The sequence below is a fragment of the Natator depressus genome, chromosome 9 (assembly GCF_965152275.1).
Source record: "Natator depressus isolate rNatDep1 chromosome 9, rNatDep2.hap1, whole genome shotgun sequence".
In the NCBI taxonomy this organism is placed as follows: Eukaryota; Metazoa; Chordata; order Testudines; family Cheloniidae; genus Natator; species Natator depressus.
In genome coordinates, this window is record NC_134242.1 from 90,778,557 (window position 1) to 90,793,222 (window position 14,666).

Consider the following 14,666-nt stretch of genomic DNA (forward strand, 5'->3'; position numbering starts at 1 on the left):
TTTGTTCCAGGGGCATATTTGCCACACAGAGCAGATCTGTAATGGCAGTTAATTCGCACCATTTTGCTTGCTCCTGTATTAATCAGCAAACTCTGAATCATCCCAGTGTTTCCAGATACACAGATGTACGAGAGAAACCAATGAAGCCAGTTCAGTTCTCTTCCCATTCAGAAGCAGAGACAATATCAGTTCCTGTTTACAGCCACTTGTATGTTTTCCCCCACCCACGCACTGAAATTTCTCCAAAATGCCCAGAGAAAAAGAGAAAGAAAGAAACTGAGTTCATTTTACCAGGAAAGTTATTTCTAGGTATTGCATCTGAAAAAGAACAGGTTTGCACTTTTGTTGTTGTTGTTGTTCAGTACTTCTTTCACCGAGGCCAAAAACTACCGAAGTGGCATAACCAGACTGACCAAGTAGCTGACTGTATTTCCCCCACCCTCCAAACCTGCCTTCATATTTCAGTCACACAGTTTACCAACCCTCAAAACGATTTTTCCCCCCTGTTTATGTGACATCAGCTTTTGGTTCTTTCTTTAAATATTTTTGCCTTGTAAAACAGACACATAGCAGAGGGTGGGGTCTGAGTAATCACTATGACCATATAAATCATGTTTTCAAAATACTTTGGCAAAGGATTTTCAAAAGTGACTCATGATTTTGGGTGCCCAAGGTGAGACACACTGAAGTTTTCTGACAATCAGGCCCCTTTAGGGCTCTCCAAAAATCACTAGTCACTTTTGGAAATCCTTTGCCTGTATTTAAAAAAAAAATCTTCCTCAAATATGGCAAGAATCGGAGGTTAGAGGTAGTGAAGTCAATGAGAGTTTTCAGTATGGGAGGAAAATGGGATCAGGCCCACATTAGGGTAATGGAAAATGCTCCTTGGCATTCATGAGTACAACACACACATACACACCTTTTTAATATGGGAGTTATGGTTGTATGAACTTACAAGTGAAAACACAAGTAGCATCCCTTGGCCATCGGCTAAATCACTATTCATGGTCTTTTTATAAATGAGACGCAGGCAGACTCTGCATTCAGATAACTTCATTGTGATGCCCTCTAGGCACTAACTAATGAGAAAGGATCCCTCTGTATTCCCATTTGAAACTCAAATGTTCAGAGTGTTTAAGTCCCTTCGAAGATAAGGGCACAGTCAAGAAAAAGTTACCAACCTTTGTTCAGTTGTTTATAAATTAAACTGGTCTCAAAATGTAATTGTAAGATGAGAAATTATTATTGAGCAGACATGTTTCTAGTGGGAGCCCATACAGATCTGTTTCTGGCTCTATGCTAGTTAACATTTTTATCAATGACCCAGAAGAATAAAATGTAAAGTTTGCAGATGACAAAAATTGTGAGAGTGGTAAATAATGAAAAGGACAGGATATTGATACAGAATGACCTGGATCACTTGGTAAGCTGGATGCAAGCGAAAAATGTGTGTTTTAATATAGCAAAATAGAAATGTATACATCTAGGAACAATTCAGGTCATACTTACAGGTTTGGGGGACTCTACCCTGGGAAGCAGGGACTTTGAAAAAGATTTGGGGGTCATGGTGGAAAATCAGCTGAATGTGAGTTCCCAGTGTGATGCTGCAGCCAAAAGAGCTAATGTGATGCTAGGATGCATAAACAGGGGAAAGGAGGACTTGTGGCACCTTAGCAACTAACCAATTTATTTGAGCATGAGCTTTCGTGAGCTACAGCTCACTTCATGCTCCTTTTCTTTTTGCGAATACAGACTAACACGGCTGTTACTCTGAAACCTGTCATAAACAGGGGAATCTTTCTTGAGTACAAGCAGAGACCTTTTTTACCTCTGTATTTGGCACTGGTGCAACTGTTGAAGGAATACTGTGTCCAGTTCTGGTGTCCACAATTCAAGAAGGGTGTTGTAAAATTGGAGAGGGTTCAGGGAAGAGCCATAAGTATGATTAAAGGATTAGAAAACCTGCCTTGGAGTGATAGACTCAATCTATTTAGCTTAACAAAGGGAAGGTTTAAAGGGTGACTAGATCGCAGTTTATAAGTACCTACATTGGGAACAAATATTCAAACAAGGGCTTTTAAATTTAGCAGAGAAAGGTATAAAAGACAATTCAATGGCTGGAAGTAGAAAACAAATTCATACAGGAAATAAGGTGTACATTTTTATCAGAAAGGGCAATTAACCATTGGAACAATTTACAAGGGTCATGGTACATGCTCCATCACTGGCAATTTTCAAATGAAGATTGGATGTTTTTCTTAAAGATCCGCTCTAGGAATTATTGTGGAGAAGTTCTCCTGTAGAGCACAGGCCATAGGTCAGACTAGACCACCACAATGGTCCCTTCTGGCCTGGGAATCTATGAACCTATGAAAGGTTTCTATGGTCAGATGCTTTTTGTGCCAATAAAGGCTTAAAAATGTTTTAAATGAAAATCTGTAGTTCGGGCCCAGTCCTGTAACTGTACTTGCAAGTACTGCCGTTTTACTCAATGGGGTTCATGGAAGGAAAAGTTACTCATCAAGGTTTACAGGATGGGCTCTTGCTCCGAAAGTCTTTTTGGTAAGAAACTAAAAAAAACAACAACCCACCCACATGCACACTCCGTGGGCAAGAGTCTGATACCGTTACTTGAGGTGCATCCCCACTGAAGTCAATGGGGCGTCCTGGAGAGTAGGGTATTACTACGTGCGAGAAAGGGTGGCAGAATCTGGCTCCACTTAAAGCTAATGAGACACTTTTTAACATGATCATGTCACTTTCCTTACACATTTGAGGGAGGGTTTCCCCCCGCTTCCCCTTCTACTACTGTTAAACAAAGAGAAACAACAGCGCATTTGTCGCTTAAAGCAACACGAAGGGACTGACTTAAAACCACAAAAGCAAGCTTTATTTCAGTGCTAAGGCAGAGAACTTTGCATGATGTGCAATGTCCTCTGCTCACCATGCAAGTACTGTAGTATTGCTGGGGTCTATGAACATTTGTGGTACAAAGCTGTAGCACATCCCATGTGCTTCAATTCCTAGGTACAAGGAAGTTAATTAAAGACAGAGTGTTAGGGTAAAATTCCAGGCTTGTTTCTGAATCTCTTTCAATTACTGGCTTACGCTCCCCCTCGGACAGATGCAGCCCACACCTCCAACAGCAATTTTAAAATACAACGTGTATGAATGTGCACGCATTTTATACATCCTCATCTTGTCATGTGGGGAAGAGGCAAGAAAGATATTTTGCGTAATATCCCCCCAGGCACCCCTCTTTACTATAAACCCTAAGATTCTTTTCTATTTCTGCAGCTTGAGTGAACACACTCATTTATTTTTGCAGGGTTGCTCATGCCATAAGTGCTGAACGAACTGTGCTGCTGGCATGGACTTGTTCTGTATTGTTAAGGGGAAAATAAATTTAAGAAGGTGAGAGCGTGATGGATCAAGGAAAGAGTTTCCGCTTTGACAGAGCTTCCTAGCAATTTTCAGAAAAAAAATAAGGGGGTGATGACGGGATGGGGTGGTAAAGTTAATTTAGTTTCTGGTCTTCCATTTACAGCAGGAGATGGTTTATTGGTAACTACTGTCCTGCATGGATTGTTCCTCTGAGGCTGATGCACTATGAAGAGTTTTTAAGATATTGTCAGATCCACAAACCAAAGAAGTTTAAAGATTTGACTACAAAGGCTCATTTTACAATGCAGACATACCCCGAAATCCAGAAAACTCTGGTACAAGAGAAGGGTGCCCACACTTTAAACACGTAAAGGAAAATAATTATATAAAAATAAATCTGATTTAAATTAAAACTAGTCTTTGCAATTAAATTCCTAACTCTTGCATTTCGAATTGTTGCATTAACTGCGGGACCCTCTCACTGGACATTAAGTGGCCAAGTCCACCACAGGTTTTGAAGAGTTTATCTCTGAGTTTCTAAAATGTTTTTAACATTTGCCTTGGGGGAAAAAAAGGACCAATCTATAACAGTTTCGTGAGGGCTCCTTTGAGACTGCTGAAAGGAGGGGAAAAAAGCACCCTACAAGATTGAGAAAAACAATTCCAATTGCACAAATAAATGTAAAAGCAGAAATGACCATTCAAGCAGATATTTTCACATCTGTGAGGAAAGTATGTGGCGAGGTCAAACTCCAGGCTCAGACTTATTGCTTTCTGTAATCCTGATTCATCACCAGCATCCTTTATTCACCATTCAAAGGCACTTAATTAGCTGAAGGGCTTGTTGCTTTGCCTTTAGAAGCTCTCCACACCCTCAAAGGCCTGGGCTCGGCATTGTACTATCACTAGCAATACCCTTTGAAATCAAATCCGTTCTTCTTCTCCACGGTACTAGTAAAGAAGTAATATTAAAAAACAAAAACACTTTTCTAACCATCAAAAAAAACCCAACCCCCCAAACAAACCCAAAACAAAACCCAATTGGAACTTCTTTCTAAGTGGCACTGAAGAAACTAAATCTGACACTTTTCAAAAATGTTCCCAGAAGACACAGATGAAATATGGCCAGCAGTTTTTGGTCTGATCAACTAAAGGTTTATTCATGCAGGACAGCTTGGACGCTCTCTCTGCTAGACACGTCTCCATGCAACATCTGGGCGTTTAAAACGGGGTATTTTCCCCTAAAGTCACAACAAGATTTGGACGTGCTTAGATTCAAGGATCCTGATTCTCCACTGCTTTTCAGAATGCTTATCCATTTACACCAGAGCAGCTACCCAGCCAGAATATTACCATTTTGCACCCACTATAGGCTGACTTTCCACTGGTGTAAATGACCACCATGGTGCATGGCACTGGGAGACTCGGTCCCAGGGTATTCAAATGTTTATGCCTATATAGATAAAAGGTAAATGAATATAATGTGATGGAGACTATAACAGGGCACCTTTAACACCAAAGCACTGGGTTAGTGTACTCTTAGAACTGCAAATTTCTTCTTCAGGTTTGTTTCTAAATGCAAGAGCTTAGGCTCAGAAACAAAACATTAGCTCAAATGCAAAAAAAGAAAAACACCTTAAATAATCTAGTTGACGGGTTTTCATTCTGCTTCGCTAGCTATAATTTATGCTGCCAACTCAGACACCGTATTCCTAGCTTTCCCCTCAGCTAAAGAAATACAGTCAAGCCCCTTTAGTATTTTTGCACTCTTCATTTCAGTCTGCTTCATCCCTTTCTTACTCTTCTCCATGCACCACTCAATAGCAAAATGCAAGTCTGACCATTCATCCTATAAATAGAATTGTTTTCCGGCTGATTTTTGCTCCTCTCCATTCTTCCCTCCCATGGTTTTGGCAACAGAGCTGAAGCCAACATACCTTTTGTTGACTCCTCTCTGTACAGCTATCCCACATGTCAGCAGGAATGCACAGAGCTCTAGGAATAGCATGTTTGGCTGCCGCAGAGCAAGGGGAGCTCAGGAATGTGCAGTGTGTCACACCCAAAGGATGGCGATTTATTATTTATATCCTCTGCAAAACAATCAGTGAAATGGTATTTTGTTTTTAAGATACTTACACAATCTAGATGCCAGTCTCTTACCATGTTCTACACAGTTTTACTACATGTCAAATTTGGGCCCAAGAAGACTGAAAGTGTCCCAACCTGCTCCTTTCAAAGCAACCTGAACTCAGCCACTAACATTGCGGTGTGCTCATTTGCCCACCTTTAACCTTCTGGGGACCTTCATTTCCTCATTCAAGGACGCAGTTCTCTTCTCACGCCAATGGGAATCAAGAGTAATTCCACTGAAGGCAATATTACATCAGAGGAGAATCAGGCACTACATTTTTGACATGCAAGAATGCAGATCTGCAAGTGCAAACTGCACTGCATGCAAATCAGAGCGATGCACAGCTATCCGGTCTATCTGGGCAAATGCAGTTTGTGCTCTCCTTTCCAACCTGCCACATGTCCAAAACCTGACAAACCTTTGAGACCACAGAATCTCCTAAGTGTGGAAAAGTGTGCATGATATTTTTGGAGACCACTTCTGACAATTTGGCCTTTCATGTCCTTCTCTGTAGTGTAAATTTATGAATCCAAATTGGTGTGCGTAATTTCACTCTGCATGGATCTATACTACATGAGCAAAATAGAAACTTGAATATAATCTACACGACCAATGCTAGCAGTACCAGGCTTTCCAATATCACAAAATGCAAACTGTCAGTGACCAAATCAATATCCGTCAATGCTCAACAATGAAGACACAGCACTTCAGATGAGAGAAGATTAGACATTATCAGATTTACCAATTGTCCAGGCACTATGCGATTTTGAAAACAGTCTGACTAAGCTACATGATATATTTTAATCTCTGAAGTACAAAAAAACCATATAGCTGCGAGACATCAGTAGGTTACTCCAGCTTTTGGAATGCAGAGTCTTCTCTTTAACGTGTAACAACAACAACAACGCAGCTCACACTTTGAGTCTATGTCACAGCAGCTGCTCCATTCCCCATGCTGCTCTGCCCGCTGCAAAGATCCAGTTTCATGCTTTATTGTTCTTCCTCCAACTGGCCACCAGCCATTCTCTCCTCCTTCTTCTGTACAAAGCCGCATCTCTTGCTCAAAAGAAGAAAGCACTATGCCTTCTCTTTATAAATTTTAGTCACATATACAAACACACGCATGCACAGAGTAGGGGGATGATTTCAAAACACCAAACAACATTCCAGGGTACTATGTTAATTTCCTCTTAACATATTTCTCCATATTGTTCTCCATTAACAGTTACTACTTTTAAAGATGGAGAAGCTATTCGCCTCCCCTTCCTGATCTTTTACTTGTTGTCCTTTAATGCAACGATCGATCTGTGTTTGAATAGTTCTATTTGTTTCTGGTTGTGATGGAGAGGTGGTGGTAATAAACTATAAAGGGCCCGATTCTGCTCTCAGCTACATCGGTGTATTGGAATAACTCCACTGAAATCCACTGAATTACACAGGCATAAACCTGGTGTGAAATCGGGATTATGAATAAAATCTCAACATCAGTACTTTTGACCCAATTGAAAAAATAATTGTATACAAAACAGCAAAAGTTAAGTACTAATAGTCAAAGAAATTTAAGTATACTGGAATTCTGATGTTTCATGTGTCTAGAATATGCTCTCTCTATGGTATTTTTTATAATTTTGCATACGGGGCCATTTTTTTAATTAAAAATTGTCAAAGTTATTAAAACCTAGGGCAAATATCCTGATCTTCAACACTCACCATTGATCACAAGCAGCTTAACAAGCTATAAAACCTGGAGAAGCAGTGTAGTTTAGATATAATTAATGTAATAAGTCTTACCTTATAAAATCAGTAAGGCACTGTGACCTTCCCTAACTGACGTGGACATGTGAAATAATCACCACCTGTAATCGCTGTCTCAACTGTCCTTGATCTTTACTAATAGCCCCCAAATTATACGCTCGCTCGCTCTAGGCGGGCAGGGGCTAGAAATGCAGCACAGGCCGAGCATGAAGAAAGATGCCTGAAAAGGAGCCACTGACCAGTTAAAGACAATCTCCAAAGCACATCTTTTCCAGGTTTTTTTGGCTAAAAAGAATAAATCAGTGATTCATAGATTCACAGATATTAAGGTCAGAAGGGACCATTATGATCATCTAGTCTGACTTCTTGCACAACGCAGGCCATAGAATCTCACCCACCCACTCCTGAAAAACCTCACCTATGTCTGAGCTATTGAAGTCCTCAAATCATGGTTTAAAGACTTCAAGGAGCAGAGAATCCTCCAGCAAGTGACCCATGCCCCATGCTACAGAGGAAGGTGAAAAACCTCCAGGGCCTCTTCCAATCTGCCCTGGAGGAAAATTCCTTCCCGATCCCAAATATGGCGATCAGCTATACCCTGAGCATATGGGCAAGATTCACCAGCCAGATACTACAGAAAATCCTTTCCTGGATAACTCAGATCCCACCCCATCTAACATCCCATCACAGGCCATTAGGCCTATTTACCATGAATATTTAAAGCTCAATTAATTACCAAAATCATGTTATCCCATCATACCATCTCCTCCATAAACTTATTGAGTTTAATCTTAAAGCCAGATAGATCTTTTGCCCCCACTGCTTCCCTTGGAAGGCTATTTCAAAACTTCACCCCTCTGATGGTTAGAAACCTTTATCTAATTTCAAGTCTAAACTTCCCGACGATGAGTTTATATCCATTTGTTCTTGTGTCCACATTGGTATTGAGCTTAAATAATTCCTCTCCCTCGCCGGTATTTATCCCTTTGATATATTTATAGAGAGTAATCATATCTCCCCTCAACCTTCTTTTAGTTAGGCTAAACAAGCCAAGCTCCTTGAGTCTCCTTTCATAAGACAGGTTTTCCATTCCTCGGATCATCCTAGTAGCCCTTCTCTGTACCTGTTCCAGTTTGAATTCATCCTTCTTAAACATGGGAGACCAGAACTGCACACAGTATTCCAGGTGAGGTCTCACCAGTGCCTTGTATAACGGTACTAAAACCTCCTTATCCCTACTGGAAATACCTCTCCTGATGCATCCCAAGACCGCATTAGCTTTTTGCACAGCCATATCACATTGGCGCTCATAGTCATCCTGTGATCAACCAATACTCCAAGGTCCTTCTCCTCCTCTGTTACTTCTAATTGATGCGTCCCCAGCTTATAACTAAAATTCTTATTAATCCCTAAATGCATAACCTTACACTTCTCACTATTAAATTTCATCCTATTACTATTACTCCAGTGATGTCGGAGCTCAAAACGTTTGTGACAGAATGCAAAGCAGGGAAAATCGGGGCACCACGGTCCTCAGGAGCAGGGGGAAAAACACTCTTAGCCCGTGATACAGCAAACAACTTCACTGTATGCTTAACTTTTAAGAGGACGACTAGTCCCACTGAAGACAATGGGATTTAGATGTGGGGTGAACAGACAGCAAATGTGAAAAATCGGGACGGGGTGGAGGGTAATAAGTGCCTACATAAGACAAAGCCCCAAATAACGGGACTGTCCCTATAAAACCGGGACATCTGGTCACCCTACTCACATTCTTAAATTATGCATGTGCCTAAGTGCTTTGCTGGATCAGGGCCTTACATCTATAGCCTGTTTTTTCTGTTTTAATGCCTAATCAACCCCTGAAGTGCCTGGTGGTATATGATACATATGTTTGGATAAGCAGCGTCAGTGAGTTTCAGCCCTTCCCACCAGCCTGTTTGAAGCAGATTCATCATAATAAGGGGCTATCAAGAGCACACTTATTTGGAAAAGGGTGAGTCAGACCTAGAATGGCCACTGTGGAAAGGAGCTACATTTAGTTACCATTAAGAAGCTGACATTTACCAACAGCTACCTTATTTCTTATTCTTAGTACAGGAAAAAGCTATGGTAGCTAAGATACTATTGTGTGGGAACCGCTGGCACATGCTGGAAGTTTGAAAGCTGACCGTGGTACAGTGAAGAACAAAGAAACCCTCAATTTTGTCTGTCATTCCTCAGCTAAACGCAACAGCACCTCAGAGACCATCCTCCGCTCTTCTGAGTGCAGGCCAATGATAAGTGATTAGATTCCACGCCAGTTGGTGTCTGGTCAGAGTCCACTGTGCTCAATAACGCAGCCCAACAGATTCTATTGCCAGAGTTTTGCTTCTGGTTAGCAACATAGTTAATTGTGGCTGTGAGGTTGCATTTTTATTTTAACCACTTTGTTTCCCTTGAGCCTGCACCCACAGAACGAACCCCATTCCTTTAGCTCTCCCTTTGTCAAAGGCTCTTGGTCACAACGAACATCTCTCAGGTCACGTAGGATATGGACAGACGTCACTCAGCAGCAAAGGTTACTCGAGAGGAATGAATGGCATTTCTAACCCCTAACAGCTGCTGTCCTTTGTCCACTCAACACATAGTCCAGATCTACCTAGGGAAGGGTAGGCACTCACCAAAAGGAGGTCATTTTTTGGTGAGTTTTGGTAACAGGTATTTCAAGTCTCTCCTGGATACTCAAGTGCTGCATTGTTAAACATACAGGGGCCATATTCTGGCATCACTTTCCATCCCACCTGAGCCTACCTGGCTTCAGAGGTGTAACTTGGGGTGGAATCTGGTTCAGAGTATTAAAAATTCTTTTAACAGACAGTGAAAGATGATGGCAAATCCATCATGTGAATATCTTCACAGCTACCAAAATAAGCTAACTAGAAGAGCAAAACTATTCTCTTAAAAAGAGATGTAAATGGTCTGAGACATTCGTTGTACAATAGTGTGAAACTATCCACTCAGCTAGGGGAAACAGCTGGGATGTGTGTGATGGAACTACAGAGTGAAGAAATAAATACAATTACTACCAAGAACCCCAGAATGTTGTTACCATTATGCCTATGCACATAGCCAAAGGGCTTAGTGATGCTATATTTGAAGCAGAGAGGTAGGGGGAAAAAAACCCCAACAAAAACATCAGTGTTTTAATGTAACCTGTTTAATATAGAAGAAAATGTTCTAACCTGTCTGGGTTGAGATGGCAAAGCAGCAGGCTGCATGTGTCTCTGCATCCGAGGTGGCTGCATCAGTTGTCGAAGATGTTGCTCGATAAACGGGGTATTATTAGTCTGTGGAGACTGTTGTGTGGCCGGAGCTTGCTGCTGTTGCTGGAGATAGTGAATAAGGGATTGCTGCCCGGGATTGGCAGTCATGGGTGACATCTTTGGAGTAGTTGACTCCGATGCAAAATGAGACAGTGGTTTGGTGTTATTGAAAGAAAACTGGTCTTGGGGAACAGGACTCTCATTCTGCAAGCCATTAGATGGCTGCTGCATAATTATGTTCATGTTTTTGGACTGGTTTGTAGTCATCAATTTAAAAAGAGAGCTTTGCATACTGGTGGGATTGCTGGTGGGAGTGATGTTAGGAATTAATGTATTTTGAGGACTAAATGGCTGCTGGTGCAGAGCTGGGCTTGACAGTTTTTCTGGCCTGTAAGGTGGGGAGGGTCCAGTATTCGTGGAGGCCATGCTGGAAACCAGATTGTTCTGTGGACTTTTAATATTGTTGGTTGGGAGGCTGGTTGAAGTCATATTGGATAGTATGGAATTCTGGGGGCTGAAAGGCTGCTGGTTAAGCGCTGGACTGGAAAGCTTCTCTGACCCATATGGTGGGGAGGGCCCGCTGGACGGGTTGTTACTGGAAGCCATGCTTGAAAGCAGAGTGTTTTGAGGACTTTGAATATTGTTTCCTGGTAAACTATTAGAAGCCATGCCAGACACCATGACATTTTGCGGGCTGAAAGGTTGATGGAGGGGGGATGATCCCGGCCTGTAAGGCGGAGAAAGACCTGGAGTGGACATGGTTGGCCAGTTGGGAGCCTGTACTTGCTGTTTAGTAGTAGACACTTGTTTGCTTGCTGCCAGCTGCTTTAGTTGCTGTGCATGCCAGTTAGATGTAGGCATGTTGGGCAAGGGTACTGGCAGAATAGACTGTGCCTGGTTCTTATTCTGTGCTGCCGAAGAGATGGGTGATGCAACAGCTTTGTTTGGGGGAGGAACCGGATAATTAGCCCCAGCAGATGAAGGCCTCATTTGGGGTGATCCTCCACTTGTTGGATTGCAACCTGGAGAAAAATCTTTGTTCGCAATGTGGTTCTCCAAGTGAGATGTCTGCGGAGAGGACTTTGGTGTGGTGCTTATGCTCGACTGTGGGTGGCTCAGACCAAGCGGCTCTTCGGTCTTGCTTCCCAAGATCTTCTCAAGATCCAGCTCATTAGGAGAAGGATCAGGCATTTTTGTCAGCTCTTCTAACAGATCTTGCAGTTCCTGGTCCACAGACTGCATATTGTTTCCTTTCTCATCATAGTGAGCAACATTATTCTGTCCACCTATTGTCCCTTTCTGTCCTATTTCTGTGTTGGGTGGTACCGAAAATGGAGAACCAATGCCACTGCCATTCATGTGATTGTTTTCAAGTAGCACTGAATGACCAGCTACTCCCATGGAAGAAGTGCTGTGATTGGTAGAGAATGGAGAGTTCTGCATATCTGGACATGACACATTGGGATTGGTCTCTTGGCCCATAGATAGAGTTACATCATCAAGACAGAGTCTCTTATTGTCGCTTGGGAAAATGACATCGGGCATGCCACTGGAAGCAGGGGAGCTGTCATCTTCCAGTTTTCTCTTAATGGATCCCTGTAACTGCAAGAAAAGGACATGTTATTGGCCTTATACCACATTCGAAAGTTGCAAGGTGAAATACTGAGACAGAGCAATATTGAAAATTAAAAACTTACAATGAAAAAACAGACCGATTGGGACAAAGTCAGCCAGGATTTAAGTGGACGCAACTGTACTGAAGTCAACAGAGTTGCATCCAGTCAGACAAGTGCTAAATTTGACATGTTAGTCTTAAACTGGATGTTAAAACTGTAAAATATTGTCTGTCTTGTGAATAATAGAATTTTAAAAAATACTTTCTGGTACCATTTCAATGAAGACATTATGCTCCCTGCATAACACACATGCCAACATTTTTATGGAAACTATTTTTTTGTCTAAACAATGGTAGAGTTGAATAGAATCATGGATTAAAGTTGGTGACCCACTGCCAACAATGGGTATTAAGTTCAGACCTGAGACAGCTAAACTATTTTACATTCTTTAAACACACGGCATGTGACATAATCAGCATACTTTCTAAACAAAGCAAAACAACCCTTAAATATCTAAACAAATTTTGATCTTTCAAGCTCCCCAGCCACAGATGTTTCAGACTTCAAACACCAAACAGCAGCTAAAATCTTAATTTCGGTTTCTTATAAATCCACTCTAGCCCCAACTTTGCTTAAGGTCAGGCTTGACAAAGCCGTGGCTGGGATGATTTAGTTGGGGGTTGGTCCTGCTTTGAGCAGGGGGTTGGACTAGATGACCTCCTGAGGTCCCTTCCAACCCTGATATTCAATGATTCTGTGATATGAAGGACTGCCGCTCCTTCACAAAACCTACAGGGTTTGTAAAATACAAAAAGGCACATGAAAAACTCGATGCTCACTAAATGTTGAATTAAAAATCCAGTAACCTTGACAAATATGATCACACTTCATACTTTATGTAAAGAAAGTGAAGCTGAAAACAATGGCTCTTTAATGCTCCATTGACATGACACGCCAGTCTTTTCTAAATGTAATTATCTGTGGTCCTCACTTTAATATCCAGGGCCTGTGGGTCATAGGATTAATCAGTCATTAACACCGCTGCTTCAATTTAAAGGCATTACAAGTACGTTATTTATCAAGAGAGAGATATTGCATTTGGAAGTTACCTAAATACCAACAGGCAAATAATAAAAAAGCCATAGTTGCCTCTTAAATTTTTTAAAGATAATACAAAAATTGCAAGCCTCTTCCAGGCCTGGTCTACTCGTTAATGTATGTCGACACTGTGCTGCAGTGTGGACTACACGGTTGGGCATTGCAGAGCGCACCAAAGTGTTGCAATGGCTGCTGCTTGCGCAAACTAAAAGGTAGCTAGCTGGCGCCATCGTTGACCACACAGGGCAGTGAGATCGCAACACTCTGATGCGCTCTGCAGTTCCCACCCACATATTCCACAATGCAGCACACTTTGCCGGCCTAGCTACGCTGGTTAGGAGCGTAGGGGGGAAATAAATAGATATATAAATAAAATAAAAATCAAACCACTAACCAATGTAGCTATGCCAGCAAAAGCCCTACTCTAGACACAGTTATACGAGGCAAAGAGTCCTCTTGCCTGGTTAGTTTGTTTGTTTGGGGAACTGATATAAGCTACGCTGGCAAGAACTTCCATGTATCAGCCATGTCTCCACTTGGAGGGTTTGCTAATAGAGCGATTTGCCGCCTTTGCTAGTGCAGACAAGGCCGTAGAAGCATGCAGTGGTGTAGTGTGAGAAGCAAATGTAACTGTACAGTTTCTACAGCTCTATTATTCAGTTGGTAACATGTGTGCAGGGCACTCAGACAGAAATAAAACAAATCTTTCAAACAGGCATCTCTTCTTCTGAGGGAGCTCTAAAACAATCAGGTCCTCTCAATCATTCATGGTTATTAAAGCAATCTCACAGCACTTTTGCAAGAATATAAGCATTAACCCCAATGTCATGACCAAACTGCACCCAGGTTTATCAACAAAAACTCCCACTCTAGTTTACTTTATTGTTATGTCTTATTTATATTATGGTGGCACCTAAAGGCCCCAGCCAACCCCACTATGGTGGGCACTGTACCTCCATCTAGTAAAAGACAATCACTCCCCAAAGAGCTTAAAATCCAAAAGGACAAACAAAAGTGAGTCTTCTCTTCCCCACTGGTGCAGATCCCTGCATGTCAGCAGTAGACGAATATTCCCCATTATGCAATATTAAGCACACACATCAGTGCTCTACAAATGTAGATGGTCATCCACTGCAGCATGCCATGGCCCCTTTCAGAAGCATGGCCCCAATTAAACAGTTGGTCCTGCTTCCTGAAAATTATATTTTCTCTCCTTAGAAGCCATGTCAAGGAGACTGCCAACTTTGAAATGACCCTTGTAAGCGTATCCCCAATTTTAACCTCAGCACTGAGTCCTAACATAGAGAAGCAACAGACAAAGTTCAGGTGTCCCTGAAGAATCTCTTAGATCCTTCAGCACCTTTTGCTCACTCTGAC

At 41.8% G+C, this 14,666-nt stretch overlaps 1 protein-coding gene across 3 annotated transcripts in view; it reads right to left on the reverse strand.

Annotated features, from left to right (window-relative positions):
- MAMLD1 (mastermind like domain containing 1) overlaps positions 1-14,666 on the reverse strand; it is a 344,661-nt gene that overhangs the window by 27,321 nt on the left and 302,674 nt on the right. For all 3 annotated transcript variants that reach the window (XM_074962616.1, XM_074962615.1, XM_074962614.1), the window contains exon 2: positions 10,495-12,177. In XM_074962616.1, the coding sequence (XP_074818717.1) occupies positions 10,495-12,120 (1,626 nt within the window). In that variant the 5' untranslated portion in view covers positions 12,121-12,177. The remainder of the gene's footprint in view (positions 1-10,494; positions 12,178-14,666) is intronic.